Source organism: Hydra vulgaris, chromosome 08 (assembly GCF_038396675.1).
Source record: "Hydra vulgaris chromosome 08, alternate assembly HydraT2T_AEP".
Lineage (NCBI taxonomy): Eukaryota > Metazoa > Cnidaria > Hydrozoa > Anthoathecata > Hydridae > Hydra > Hydra vulgaris.
Window position 1 is genome coordinate 64,758,863 of NC_088927.1, and position 14,192 is coordinate 64,773,054.

The following is a 14,192-nucleotide window of genomic DNA, read 5'->3' on the forward strand; positions in this document are numbered from 1 at the left end:
TATTCCTGCTTTGTTTTATTAATCCTGACCCTGGCCCATGTAAAATTTTTGCCCTGGTCACTTACTAACTTGACATTATTAAACTCATAAACAATAATGAAAGAAAAAAACTTTTGAATTTTTTTCTTTATCTTGCTGAATAAAAAAAATAAATTAAATACACTCAAAAATATAAAATTTAATTTATAAATAAAAATTATAAATTTAAAATAGAAAATAAAAAGTATAAACTTTTAGACTTTCTTTTGTTTGATTAAATATTTTATTATTTGCATTTTTAAAGTTGATAATCATGGTTACCATGATGGCATTTAAAACACTGAAACCATTTGATGAAAAAAATTTCTTATTAACTAAAAGAATTAATATTTAAATCAAAAACATAATGAACATAAAATAATAAAAAAACAAAGTATATGTGAACATTTCAAAATGTCTTATATTGGTAATAGATTAAAAAAGAAAAAGTATTCAAAATTAAGTTTTTGAAAACGAAAAGGTTTTAACATTCTCATTCAAAGATTTAAGAACAAATCCCATGTTGTTTATAGATTTATTTTGCATATTGTAATATTGGTGAACAATCCCATTTTTTAAAATCATTTTCAACAATGTGTGTATAGAGATAGCTATACAGAGTATAGCCATTCCCTCTTTTCATTTTTTAAATTTAAATTTAATAAATAAAAAGCTTTTAACATTTTAAAATCATTTTTTGTTATTATTTAAAATTATTTTAATTTTTTTGGAATACTTTTAAATGTTTATGTACCATAAACATATTTTAATTTTTCATATTGTGTTTTTTTAGATTTTTTGTAATTTTATATAATGATGATTAATAAATTCTGTCATGAGAGCATTTAAATTTTTAAAATAATGATGATTAATAAATTCTGCCATGAGAGCATTTATATTTTTATAATAATGATGATTAATAATATGAGAGCATTTAAATTTTTATAATTTTAAAGCTTCACAGATCTTTCTTTGATTTTTTCTTACTTAAAGGGTTATAATTATTCAGTTTCCATTTTATTTCTTCTGTGCAAAACTTAATATGGGTATTAGTATGGGAATTACAAAACTTGCTATGAGTGATTATTTTAGACTAATAATGTTTGCCGTTTTGCTAAAACTTTTTAGATGTTGCAGAGTTCCATTTTTAATTTTTAACTGTTTTGTGTTCAAATTTTTTTTTTTTGAAGAGATGCATCTAGTTAGATATGATTAGATATAATGCTGATTCAGCATCTAGTTAGATATAGTAAAGATTAAGAGTTTATATATTTTTTACCTATTGTTTGCATAAATGTTTTATGTTATTTATTTATTTTTTATTGGGATTTCTCTGTACATGTTAATTAAAGCCAATCAAACTTGTTTTTTTTCTGTCATTTGTGTTCTCAGCCAGTTTTTAATTCAGAGTGTTGAGAAGCTATGTTTAGCGTTTTTTGCGCTTAAGTGAAAATAAAAATATTTTTATTTACAAAAAATTTTAGTGTAAAACTTGTAATACAATCCTATAATGATAATAAATGTAGCATGCTGTATATTTTTTTAAAAAGCTTTGTAAACAGCTACAGTAAAGATTCAGCATCTAGTTAGATATAGTAAGATATAGTGCTTATTCAGCATCTAGTTAGATAAGTTTGCTATTTTGTGGCAATTTAAAAAACGTTTTTAAACTAAGATTTGAGTTTTTTTATAAATCTAGTTTGTAACTTATTCATTCAAATGCACCTGCATTTGAATGAATAAGTTACAACTGTAGACATTAATTTAAAAATGTTTTTTTAATGTTCAATAACTTTATATAGTTTTACAAGGCTGATGATGCTAATGCTGATTCAATTTCCTATTATAAATTGTTTGTATTAAGAAAACTTGTATTGTTTGATTTTTATATTCACATATTAATATTTTTCATATTATTTTTGTTCCTAGATATTCTGCATGTAATGTGTACACTATCACTACTTATGCTACTAATGTTCTAGTATACCTTAATACAACAGTTCGTTCTTCTTACTCTAATTCCACAAATGTAACTGTTCTTTGCCTAATGTCTCCATTAAAAGTGAAAACAATACCTATTCCTTCACTTCATCTAGTAGATCAAAAACAATATGTTAAATTATCTTTTAAAAAACCTTTTATATTAAGTGTATATCAAGATATTGGATCATATAGGAATTACTCCATAGATTGGGGTGATGGTAATTACTCATATTATAATCAATCAGTTATGAATCTGAATGAATATTCGCCTGTTTCATTTCAATTGATTCATTCATATGAAAAAGAGAATATATACAATCTTATTGTAAATAGCAGTAATGCTTTGCAAACTTTGAGTTTTAGTAATTACATTGATGTAAAAGAATGTTCTGTGCCAGATGTTAGTTTTTATTATGGAACTATTTTAGATCCAGTAACTGTTGTCCAAAGTGTCTCAAATGATTTTACTGCAATTGTTGATAGTGTTAGACAGACTTGTAATATTGAAAGTTCTAGTTTTCAATGGAATCTGAGTAGTTCTATTTCAGCAATAAGTTCAACAAACGGGATCCTATCTCAACAAAAAGTAACTTACACAATCTCAAAAAATTCTCTTCATTTTGGTACATACTATTTAAATTTACGGTATACCTATGGAGATGATTACTATGATTATACCGCTTACCTAAATGTTACATTTTTACCATTGTCTATGAGCATTCAGAATGGTCTTTATGCTCCTTATGCTTATCAAATACAAAATGGAAATGATAGTTATTTTCAAAACTTTACAATAAGCGCAATGCCCAGTAAAGATCCAGATGATCCGGACAGTGGCATTCAAAATATCACCTTTACCTGGAGTTGTAAAGTTGCTTCTGATTTTTTAGAAGCAAGTTATGCCATGGGAAATTTTACAAATTTGAATTTGACTTATTCTAGTGATACATGTTTTAATCAAACATGGATGGATATTTCTTCAAACAGCGCTGAAATAAATTTTACTACACAACAGTTTTTAGAAGGAATTAATTATCATGTTAAAGTTTGTGGAACAAAATGTGCTGGAAGAGATATATATTCAAATGAACTAATCAAGACTAACTGTTTTGTTCAAGAAGTCCTTATTGTTGCACGAAAAGTACCAATCATTGCTTTAAAGTAGGTTTTTGCACTTCTTTTAATGTAGCTATTTTTCTTATATTTATGTATTTTCTATAAATATATTTCATATTGTATATAGCATATGGTTAATTGGTAGTTTCTTGTATCCTGCATCCGCCATGACCAATTTTAGATTTTACAACAGTATCATTATAAGCAAATAATTTTGTTAGGAATTATTGGTATTTTTGTCATTGTCGCATTTACCTTTTTGCAATTCTGTAGTGTGCTAAGGTTTATGAAATTTTGTACTGTGCTTAGTGTGTTAAAAGTTTTGTAGATAAATAAATTTATGTTACACATTTATGCATGTTTTAAGACCTTGTTTTTATTAATTTGTGCAAAATAAGTTAATACCTGTTAATCTATGATATGTTTTGTATTTGTTACTTTATTAATAATTTTTTTAAACACTTAACAAAAAATCATTTTTAAAAAACTTAAATAAATTAAAAAGAAATAAAAAATAAACAAGTAAAAAATAAAATTAAGATTTTTTATTTAATAGTTGTTTATTTATAATATATTGTTTGTACACACATTATTTCATTAATTTATATATTATTTTTGATTATTCCATTATGTACATTGTATTTTGATCTAGATTACTCCATTATATATATTTTTGATTATTCCACTATATATATATATATATATATATATATATATATATATATATATATATATATATATATATATATATATATATATATATATGTATATTATTCTCAATTGTTCCATTATTTATATTGTTTATTGATCTTGTTTTTTCAATTATATATATATATATATATATATATATATATATATATATATATATATATATATTATATATTAATTTTCGTTATTCCATTATATATATTTAAATTACTCTCACTTATTCCATTATATATTGTATATTTTTATTAATTATTTCATTGTTTATATATTAGTCATATTAATTTTGAATAATCCATTATAGATTTTTATAGTAATCTTGAATATTCTATTATATATATTATATATTATTATTGATTATTCCATTATATATATTATATTTTTTGCAATATCTTTTATTTGAAACACACTGCTATTACCAGTACTTACAGTTTGGCAGCACTTGTGGTTTTTTACCAAATAATGTGAATGAGCACATAAAAAAACATAAAAAAAACATGTATGAGGTAATACTTGACAGATGACAATATATTAGTCTTTGTTATTTCATTGTTAAAATTTTTTTTTTTAATAAAATTTTATTACATTAATAAATAATAAAAGATAAAACTAAATAAAAATATATTAAAAATAAATAAAAAGATAAAAAAGAGTAAACTTATTAAATTAAATTGTACATTCTTGAACTTATCTAATAATGCATACGTTTAGTGCTAAAGAAATTAATTATTTTAAATAAACTTACTTTTGCAACTATTTTTTTGCCTATTTTCTTCATTCATTTTTATTCTTGTCACTAAAAATTTTAAAAATTTGAATTGGGCATTAAATCAAATTTTTGTTTTAGATAACAAAATGTTAGAACAAGTCTTTATTAAAAAAAAGTTTTGACAAAATATTTTATTTAGATTACACTGGTCAACAAAAAAATACTTTTTGAATGCACCATGAATCTAAATAGCTTTTTCTAAACCATTTTTTTGCGCTGATTTCAAATCTGCTTCCAGTTTTTTTCCAGCACATCTAGTTCTTGAGATATTTGGAGTTTTAATTTTCAGACATTCTGTACTTTATCCCTATACATAAACATTGATAAACATTCAACATTTCAAGCACCACTTATGTTTCTATACAAATAAGTCAAGGTCTTTGTGACTGGGTTTATTTGTAAACATTTATACACATTTAATAGTTTAAAGACTGTTGACTAAAGCATATAAATCACTTAAAATCTCTGTGAATATGACTTCCTTTTGTTGACTTTTTCTGGTTCATTACGATAAAGCATCCAACAGTAGTCAGCTAACATACTTTCATCCCAGAATCCTTGGCAACGCTTTTTCATCACTTGAATATCTTGGTGGAATCGTTTACCTTGTTCATCACTAGGTTACATGTTACCAGTAGCAGGACAACCTGACCTGACAGAAGTAAAACTTAAATAAATTTTTTTTTTAATAAAGTATATCACCACAATTCTCTATTTTTTTACTTTAGAAACAAAATATATTCTATATGAAAACTATTGGCAAACTTAATGGTAAAACTTGAAAATAAATTATTAACAATAACACTGGTCAACAATGAATTTGCACCAGCTTTAATTTTAGGCTTACTAGATGTAGTTTTTCATGCTAATTTCAAATCTGTGTTTAGTTTTTCTTCAGCACGTCTGAATTTTGAGATAATGTATGTGTGTTTTTTGCACTGATATATAGTTTCAGTGTGAAATATATTGTTTCTTTATTTTCAGGGTCATTATTTCAATAAAATTAACTTATATATTGCCTAGAAATTGCAAAAATTCACCAGACGCCTTTTGCTACATTTGTGGGCAATTTACATTGTCAGGGCAGAGAAAGAAAATCACTTCAGAAATCTCGAAAATTTACAAGCTGTATTTCGGTTGTCCTTTGGAAGATCAAGATAAAACTTGGGCACCACATGTGACTTGTTATAGTTGTTGCCGCTTATTATGAGATTAGATCAACAAACGAAGGTCTTCTTTTCGATTTGCTATACCAATGATTTGTAGGGAACCAAAAGATCATTACAATGACTACTATTTTTGCGCTGTTAATACTGCTGGATTTTTGTTGAAAAACAAGCGCCAAATTGTGTACCCGAATTTGGATTCAGCCATGAGGTCTGTTCCTCATGACAGCACCCTGCTCATTCCAGTACCACCAGCTGATGGATTAGACTCTGTTGAAGACAAATGCGTTGTTGATGTTAAACGTCAAGATGCGGCTGATGTTGACTTTGATCCAGATATTGAAGGCAAAGAGCCCAAAGTTTTCACACAAGGTGAACTGAATGATTAGGTTAGAGACTTGTCCCTTTCCAAGAAAAAAGCTGAACTTTTGGCATCAAGACTGAAAGAAAAGATTTTGTTAGCAGTTGGTGTCAAAGTATTCCACTTTCGAAAGCGCAACAACAATTTATCTAGGTTTTTCACTATTGATAGACCCTTGTGCTACTGCAATAATGTCAATAGTCTTTTTATCCCAAGTGCATTCGCCTTGTGATTGGCGCCTCCTGATTATGATTAGATGTTGAGAACTGAATATGAACCCGGTGTAAGCATATTCACCGTATTCCGCTAATTGATCCAGACAAAATATTTTGCCACCGCTTCACATCAAGCTTGGTTTGATGAAAAACTTTGTAAAAGCATTAGGTAAAACTGAATCAGCGGGTTTTCAATACTTGGTTGAAAAATTTCCCAAAATTAGTGCAGCAAAACTCAAAGAAGGCGTTTTTGTCGGACTACAAGAAACCGCTATTAGAGTTGGGAGTTACTGGAAAAGAAAAGATAAAGTTTGTAGAGCAATATAACGATTGACAGACAACTTAAAAGATTGCAAGTTATATGGATCAGGAAAACAAGATGAAGGAAGCGAATTCCAAAGGACTGATGTTTGTGGTAAAAAACTAGACAAATAAGAGTTTTTGTAGCACTTAGGAACAGAAAAAGAATGAGACTTAATTGAATGGTGAGTAACAGGAGAATGAATTTTAGTAGATAGCACAAGAAACACTAGGGCTTTAGAGCAGTGTCCATTATAGTATTTGTAAAAAAGAGAAAGAGAAGCAACATTACGATGTTGTGATAATGATTAGAGACTGGCTGCAGTCTACGAGTTAATCCTAGAAGATGAAGGTTAGATGACTCATCGAGTACATTGCCGTTTATAAATATTGGAAGATCTTAATTATTGCCATAAAGGTTGGCTAAAAAAAATAAAGTTTTATCTGAATTAAAGTTCACCAGCCACTGTGAAATCCATGCTGTCGCAAGTGAGATCCTTTTTAAGCTCAAAGGCCCCCTCTAAGCAATCAGAGAGTGTAGGCTTCTAATCATGGCAAGAATAAATGGTAGTGTCATCACCAAACAATGCCATCTTAGATGTGAAAATATCTGAAAAATTGTTAATGTAAATTAAAAAGAGTATATGGCCAAGGATTGAACCTTAAGAAATCCCTGGAGTTAAAGAATATGAAGAAGAGTGCTGTTTATTGAATACAACTTTTATACTATGATTGGAAAGCAAGGATTCAATAATTTTAAAGATGTTACCAGAGACACTGTAAGAAGAAAGCTTAACCTCTCCACCTCTATCTAAATGCACGATAAAACCTTGGTTATTGCTGTTAGCAAATCAGCTGTTACTACTGTTAGCTAATCAGCTGTAGAATGAGAAGATCGAAATCCATATTGATGATCAGAAAGTTATTAGATTTAAGGTGAGTGTTAATGAAAGATTCAAAATCCTTGCTTATGATAAGAAGAGGACTAATGGGTCGGTAGATAAATGATTCATATCGCTTACCAGAATTTTTGAAAATAGGGATAACAGATGCCCCTTACCAGCATGTTGGAAAACAAGACTTCATGACTGCTCCAAAGAATACTGCAAGACCACAACAGGTATGTTGTCTGGACCACAAGCTCTAGAAGAGTCTAAGCAGGAAATCACTTTAGGTGGAGATGGATCATAAGCTGGAGTAATAAGAATGTCAAGCAATGGATCAACCTGTTTGACTGCTATATCAGGTAGAATGCAACTAGTGGAATCAAGATATATTATTGATAAAAAGTTTCTAGCAAACAATTCAGCTTTATCTTTAGGTGAGGTGACTCTTGTATGGTTTAAGTCTGAACCGTACAATAGAGGCCCGCTAATCTCATGACCTGAGAATAGCGGGGTTGGCGTTAGACAAAACCTTTTTTAACAATGGTTTCTAGCAATAGTAAACAGACATCTGTTTTTTGGAGAATTGTTTGGCTGATAGATATGAAAGTAACATGCAGCAGCACAATGTGAGGGAAACAGTGGAGAAGAGTGATGCTAGACTTGGAGTCGTGGAGAGGTAATAAAAGATCCCATCCCGGCATGAATCCACATAGTAATGTAAGAAGCACATTTGTCAGCAGAAAGATAAAAGATTTCTACCCAAGGCTCATCACGAAGAAAATCACAGAAAGAGTCCCAGTCAGCTTTAAGGTAGTTGTAAGAGGTACAATGATAGGGAGTTTCTGATGATAAAGAATGAGATAATAAAAGAGAAAAAACAAAAACAAAGAGAAAGACAATAGAGTGATGTGTTGCTAAAGGAAAGCACGTAAAAGAATAGTCTGTGGATTCAAACCTAGTAACCCAACAAATTGGTGAATTCTTATGAAGGTAAATGTCCAGGCCAAGAAGGGTAATAACTTTGAAGTCGAAGTTATGTAACATACTTTATATTATTATTGGTTGCTATCTTAACTAGTTTGTAGCAAATTCAATTCTCTACAAAACTTGTTTTATTTGAATTAAAATAATTTATTGTTACAGAGAAAAATGAAAGAATAACAAGAAGCCTGTTATGAATGTTTGTACAGCTAGAATTCTCCAGAAAAAATCGTCTATTTACTATTGCTAGAAACCATTGTAAAAAGGTTTTGTTTAACTCCAAAGCTGGCTATTCTCAGGTCAGAAAATCTTGTATTTCTTTTCATTGTGCTTGCTGTTTACTTACTCAGGATTCTATTCTATAACTCTATAAATTTCAAAGCTGTCTTTGTATGGAATACTGTTGCCATATCTGGAGCCAATCTTCCAATGATACCCTTTCTTTTTTAGAGAAGGTGCAAAATTGCATTCTAAACATAATTGTTCCTGCTCTTGCAGCTAACCTCCAACCATTATCACATTGTTGCAATATTGCTTCTATTTCTCTTTTTTATAAATACTATAATTGGCACTGCTCTATAGAGCTAGCATCTCTTGTGCCATCTAAAAAATTCTTTTTCGTGTTGTTTGTCATTTAAGTAAGTCTCATCTTTTTACTGTAACTGTTCCTAAGTGCTCCAAAAATTCTTAATTGTCTAATTTTTTTTTAGTTAGAAAATTTGTAAGACCTAATTGAAGACGTCATATTCATAGATTATTTTGCAAAGATAGTAATTTTGCATTAGTTATTTGTCATTTTATTGTCACTACTTTAAACATGCAATAAACTGTTGCATTTAACTGGTAGATTTTTATAAAAGTTGAAATAAAAAGATTAAACAGAGCAGTCAACCTCTGTTTTATTAAACAAAAATTATTGGAATTAAAACAATATTAAATAATTATATTAATTACTATAATTATTAAATTAAATTTATATATATTATATGAAACAAAAAATTTTGTACAAAAGATTTTGTTTTAGATTTTACGAAGAAAAAACTAATAACATAATAAAGAAAAATATATTTATGTATAAATATATTTTAAACAACATTGAATAAATACTTTCAATACTTAGATGCATATCCAATTGTGATGAAAAACTGAATTTTAAAGAGCGTGTTATATATTCATTTATCTGCACAGATTGTGGTTTTCAAAGGTAAAAAATTTTTTTGTTACATTTTTTATTATCAATGGTTCCACACTTATGTGGTTTAGAGGGTTATCTATAAGATATTCGAAGTGTTGAATTTTAAATGTTTAATTTGTTTTGTTATGCTACTACTAAAAAGATCAAAATTCTCCACCACAAATTTGGAATTTTGTTAAGTTTAAAATTTTATATTTAAGTTAAATTTAGAATTTTATATTGGAGTTCTCATGCTTCAAGGTAACTTGCCTTTTTTTAGTTTTCTAAAGAGACTCACCAGCCCTAATATAAGATCCGTCAGGACAAGCAATATTAAAAAAATAGCCAGAAAAAGCAACAAATCCTAAATTTTTTATAGGTTTTAATTATTAAACCCATAAAAAAAAAATTAAAAATGTCTTTTTTATGTTTTATTTTTTAGATTAGCAGCAAAGTGGACTATAACAAATGATTCTGGTGTTGTTCCATCAGAGATTTTGTCAGGAAATGCTACAACTACCGGTTTTTCAACTCCGAGTTTAGTCATAAGTAAAGATATTCTTCTTGAATCAACGAACTACACTTTTATGCTCCTGGTTGGTTTTGCAGACTCAATAAATAGAGCCAAGTTTAAGTTTACAAAGACCACATGTACCAAACCAACTTTAGGATTTTGTTATGTAAAGTTAGTGTTTATTTAATAATATATTTATTTAATAATATTTTTATTTTTTCAACATTGAACTGATAAGTTTTTGTAGTCCATTCAAAAGTGTCATTTCTTGAGAATTCAAGTTGATTCTAATAATTTTTAATTTTGCATTGCGTTTAAACCTTTTACTCTAGTTGAAATATCAGCAAGTTGTCTCAGAAACAACTTTAGACACAATATATATCTACTCCTTATTTACTACACATATTAATGATTAATAAGTTTTTGATTCACTTTAATAGTAGTAGTTGTAATAGATATTGTTGTAGTAACAGTTGTAGCAGCAGTAGCAGCAGCAGTAATAGTAGTAGTAGTAGTAGTAGTAGTAGTAGTAGTAGTAGTAGTAGTAGTAGTAGTAGTAGTAGTAGTAGTAGTAGTAGTAGTAGTAGTAGTAGTAGTGTAATAATAATAGTAATAATTGTAGTATTAAGTAGTATTTGTTGTTGTAGTATTAGCAATTTGTAGTAGTAGTATTGTAGTTAGTTGTAGTAGAGTTGTAGAATATATATGTTTGTGTATTAAAGTTGTTTTGTGCGTACTTTCAAAAAAGGGCTTGATAAACTTAATAAGAGCTATAATATGTATGTGTTGATAATAAAACTAAATGATTTTTGTAATTATTAGTTTCATGCTATTTTCCATCATCTGGTAAAATATAAGGTTTTTTCATATCTGGATTGTGTAGCATTCAAGTTTTTCCCTAAATGTTAGCTAATACTTAATAAAGTAAGTTTTAAATCATAAACATTCAATTAAGTCATTTAAACTGTGTTTCATTAATAATGATTTTCTGGATTTTTTGTAACGACCCTCACAACAATAAAAACATAAAAATGATTGTAAAGCTTTGAAAAAACTATGCAACTCAGCATATAATAATATGCGCTAAGTACAGACACCAAACGATTTTTTTTTACTGTTCGCTGCACCAAGTCTGACAAAGTTGTTTTGTTTAGAAATGGTAAAAAGTATAAAATTTTAAGGCTTTATGCTTTAACTTTTGCATACTAAATTATATGATAGTATTTCACATTTCTGGAAAGTTTCAAGTTATTTTCATTTTCTGTTCATTTTTAACAGCTTAAAGAGTGTCAATTGTTGCGACCGTCACTGTTGCGGAATTAGCCATATATATGTCATATGCTCATATATATTACTGTATGTCAGGTTATCCTGCTACTGTTAACATGTAACCCTGTACAATCTGCTTCATGTCCTGCTGCTTTGTAAAATATGCTTTTTTAGGCAATGACTAGGAGGAGCCAACTACAACTTAAAACACCCCCTGCCTTAAGGCTCTTAGTTAAGATAAGGCTAGAGATGGTGTCTCGATAAAAATACTCATCTTGGGCAGGTATTAAATGCAATCGGCTACTGTCTTGTAGAAGGCCTCCTAGGCAAAGGCTTATGGGGTAAACAGATTCTATGTATGATTCTATGACGTATTTTTAATACATTGTTTCCAGTTTAGATTGTTAAATGCTGAATCTTTTTGACTCAATCATCAGTTTTGCTTGTGTCTCTGTTTTAATGACTAGGCAACTCATTCTATTATCTCCTAATGAGGGTACAGCTCTAAAACTCAGTTTTATGATTCTGAGGCTGGCTGGTAGTAAGGTTTCCCAAACTCTGTGGTAGACAGAGTTTGGGAAACCTTACTACCAGCACTTTGTACTTTTGGTGTGCATTGCTAAGGCAACATTTTGAGCCCTTTGTTACGGCTTAGGATTTTTTAATACTAATTAGGCAATTGCTTGGGCTATTAAACAGTGTACTGAGTATTGTCTATGCTTTGAGTCAAGTTCTTTAACTTTAGTTTAAAAATGAATAAAGTACCAAAAACTATAAAACACAAAAAACCATCATCATCACCAAGTTTTCTAAACCTATCATTCACTAATATTTGTGGTCTTTAAAGTAACTTTTCTGTTGAGTCTTATCTCTTGCAAAGTGCACCAGACCTACTTGCTCCTTGTGAGACTAATTTGAGTCCAGCTGTTTCATCTTGTGATCTTAGTACTGATGGTTATCTTCCTTTAATTCGTAAAGACTCCAATAATCACATGCCTGGCCTAGGCATTTACATTTGTAATATTCACATTTGTCAGGAAACTGTCAGGTTTGAATCCACAAATATTCTTTTATGTGCTTTCGTTTAGCATCACTTCACTCTATCGCCTTTCTCTTTGTTCTATATTGCTTTCCTTTATCTCAAGACTGCACTCTTTTTGATGTTACTTCTGATCAAATTGACAAAGCCCTCTCTCTTTATCCATCAGCCAATAGCATTGTTATTGGTGACTTTAATGCTCATCACACTGAATGACTTGTCTAGTGTCAGTGATATATGTGTATATGTATATATGTATATAGATATGTATATATATATTTGTATATGTATATATGTATATATATATATACATATATAAGGATGGCTCTAAGACTACATTTTTAAAAAATTTCTAGCAGTAATCCCTAAATGTGTTTTATGTAATAGATTTGTACTCAATTTAGAATATTTTTCAATGAAAAAATATTTCAGGGGTTGTTCAAGATCCTTAAACACCAGACGGGTCCCTTATACTTTTAAAAAAAGTCACCAAAATATATATATATATATATATATATATATATATATATATATATATATATATATATATATATATATATATATATGTATATATATATATATATGTATATATATATATATATATATATATATATGTATATATATATATATGTATATATGTATATATATACATATATATATATATATACATATATATATATATATATATAAATATATACAAAGTCACCCTAATATATATATATATATATATATATATATATATATATATATATATATATATATGTGCCTATATATATATTTAAACAACTTTAAAATGTATTCTGCAAAATAGAGTGCTCAATGTTCTTAAAAGAACAGAGTAACTTGTGCTTCTGGTTTACCTTTTTGATTTTCTATTTTCATCAAAAATGAGCAAAAATCTGTATCTGACAGAAGTAAAATATTATACAGCAACAAATATCGACAGTAAGTCATTTGTCAAAGAACTATAGAAAAAGTCTATTAGAAATGTTTTTATGGTAATCAAAAGAAAAGTGGTAGGCCATGTAAAACAAGCCTTAGAGACAGTAATATGAACATAACATTGTTGTGATATCTCCAACAAAAAAGTTCTCAGCTCCTTTCAAAAGGTACTAATATTAGTATCAGTATAGTTTTGTGTTTCCAAAGCAAAGAACTTGGGCTATAGTCGTATAAACCAGCTAAAAAACCGCAACTGACACCTTTGATGAAAAATATAAGATTAGAATTTACCAAACAGCACCATTATTGGCCCAAGGGAGACCGGGGGAAATTTTTTTTTTTTTTGTATTAGTTTTGTAATTATTTTTTGTATTTTTTTTGAATTACTCAGTGAAAGTTTAATCTGTATATGGCAATCCACGACACTATGATTTTCATGCGTGACAGCGCTCCATGCTACCAATCTAAGGTTGTAAAGGTTTTTTTAACAAAAAATCATGTCAAAGTCCTGGCTGGGGAATAATCTGGCCTTAAGCTCAATTGAAAACTTGTGGTCTCGAATGAAAGATTTAGTAGTGGAAGGCAAAGTGCCCCAACAATAGTTGCGGTCACTAAAGTGTGTGGGTGAAAGAAATCAAGAAAAAAAAAGATTGCACTTTACTTGCGGCTAGTATGCCTTTTTGACTAGAAGCAGTTATTGATGTTCACAGAGCATATACAAAATACTGAAATGTCTTTGATATGTCATGACTT

At 28.4% G+C, this 14,192-nt stretch overlaps 1 protein-coding gene across 1 annotated transcript in view; it reads left to right on the plus strand.

Moving 5' to 3' along the window:
* The window catches only part of LOC101238025 (uncharacterized), a 167,948-nt gene that overhangs the window by 61,380 nt on the left and 92,376 nt on the right, over positions 1-14,192 (plus strand). Inside the window, exons 10-12 of the mRNA XM_065804169.1 lie at positions 1,948-3,162; positions 9,622-9,705; positions 10,118-10,360. Coding sequence (XP_065660241.1) covers positions 1,948-3,162; positions 9,622-9,705; positions 10,118-10,360 — 1,542 coding nt within the window. The remainder of the gene's footprint in view (positions 1-1,947; positions 3,163-9,621; positions 9,706-10,117; positions 10,361-14,192) is intronic.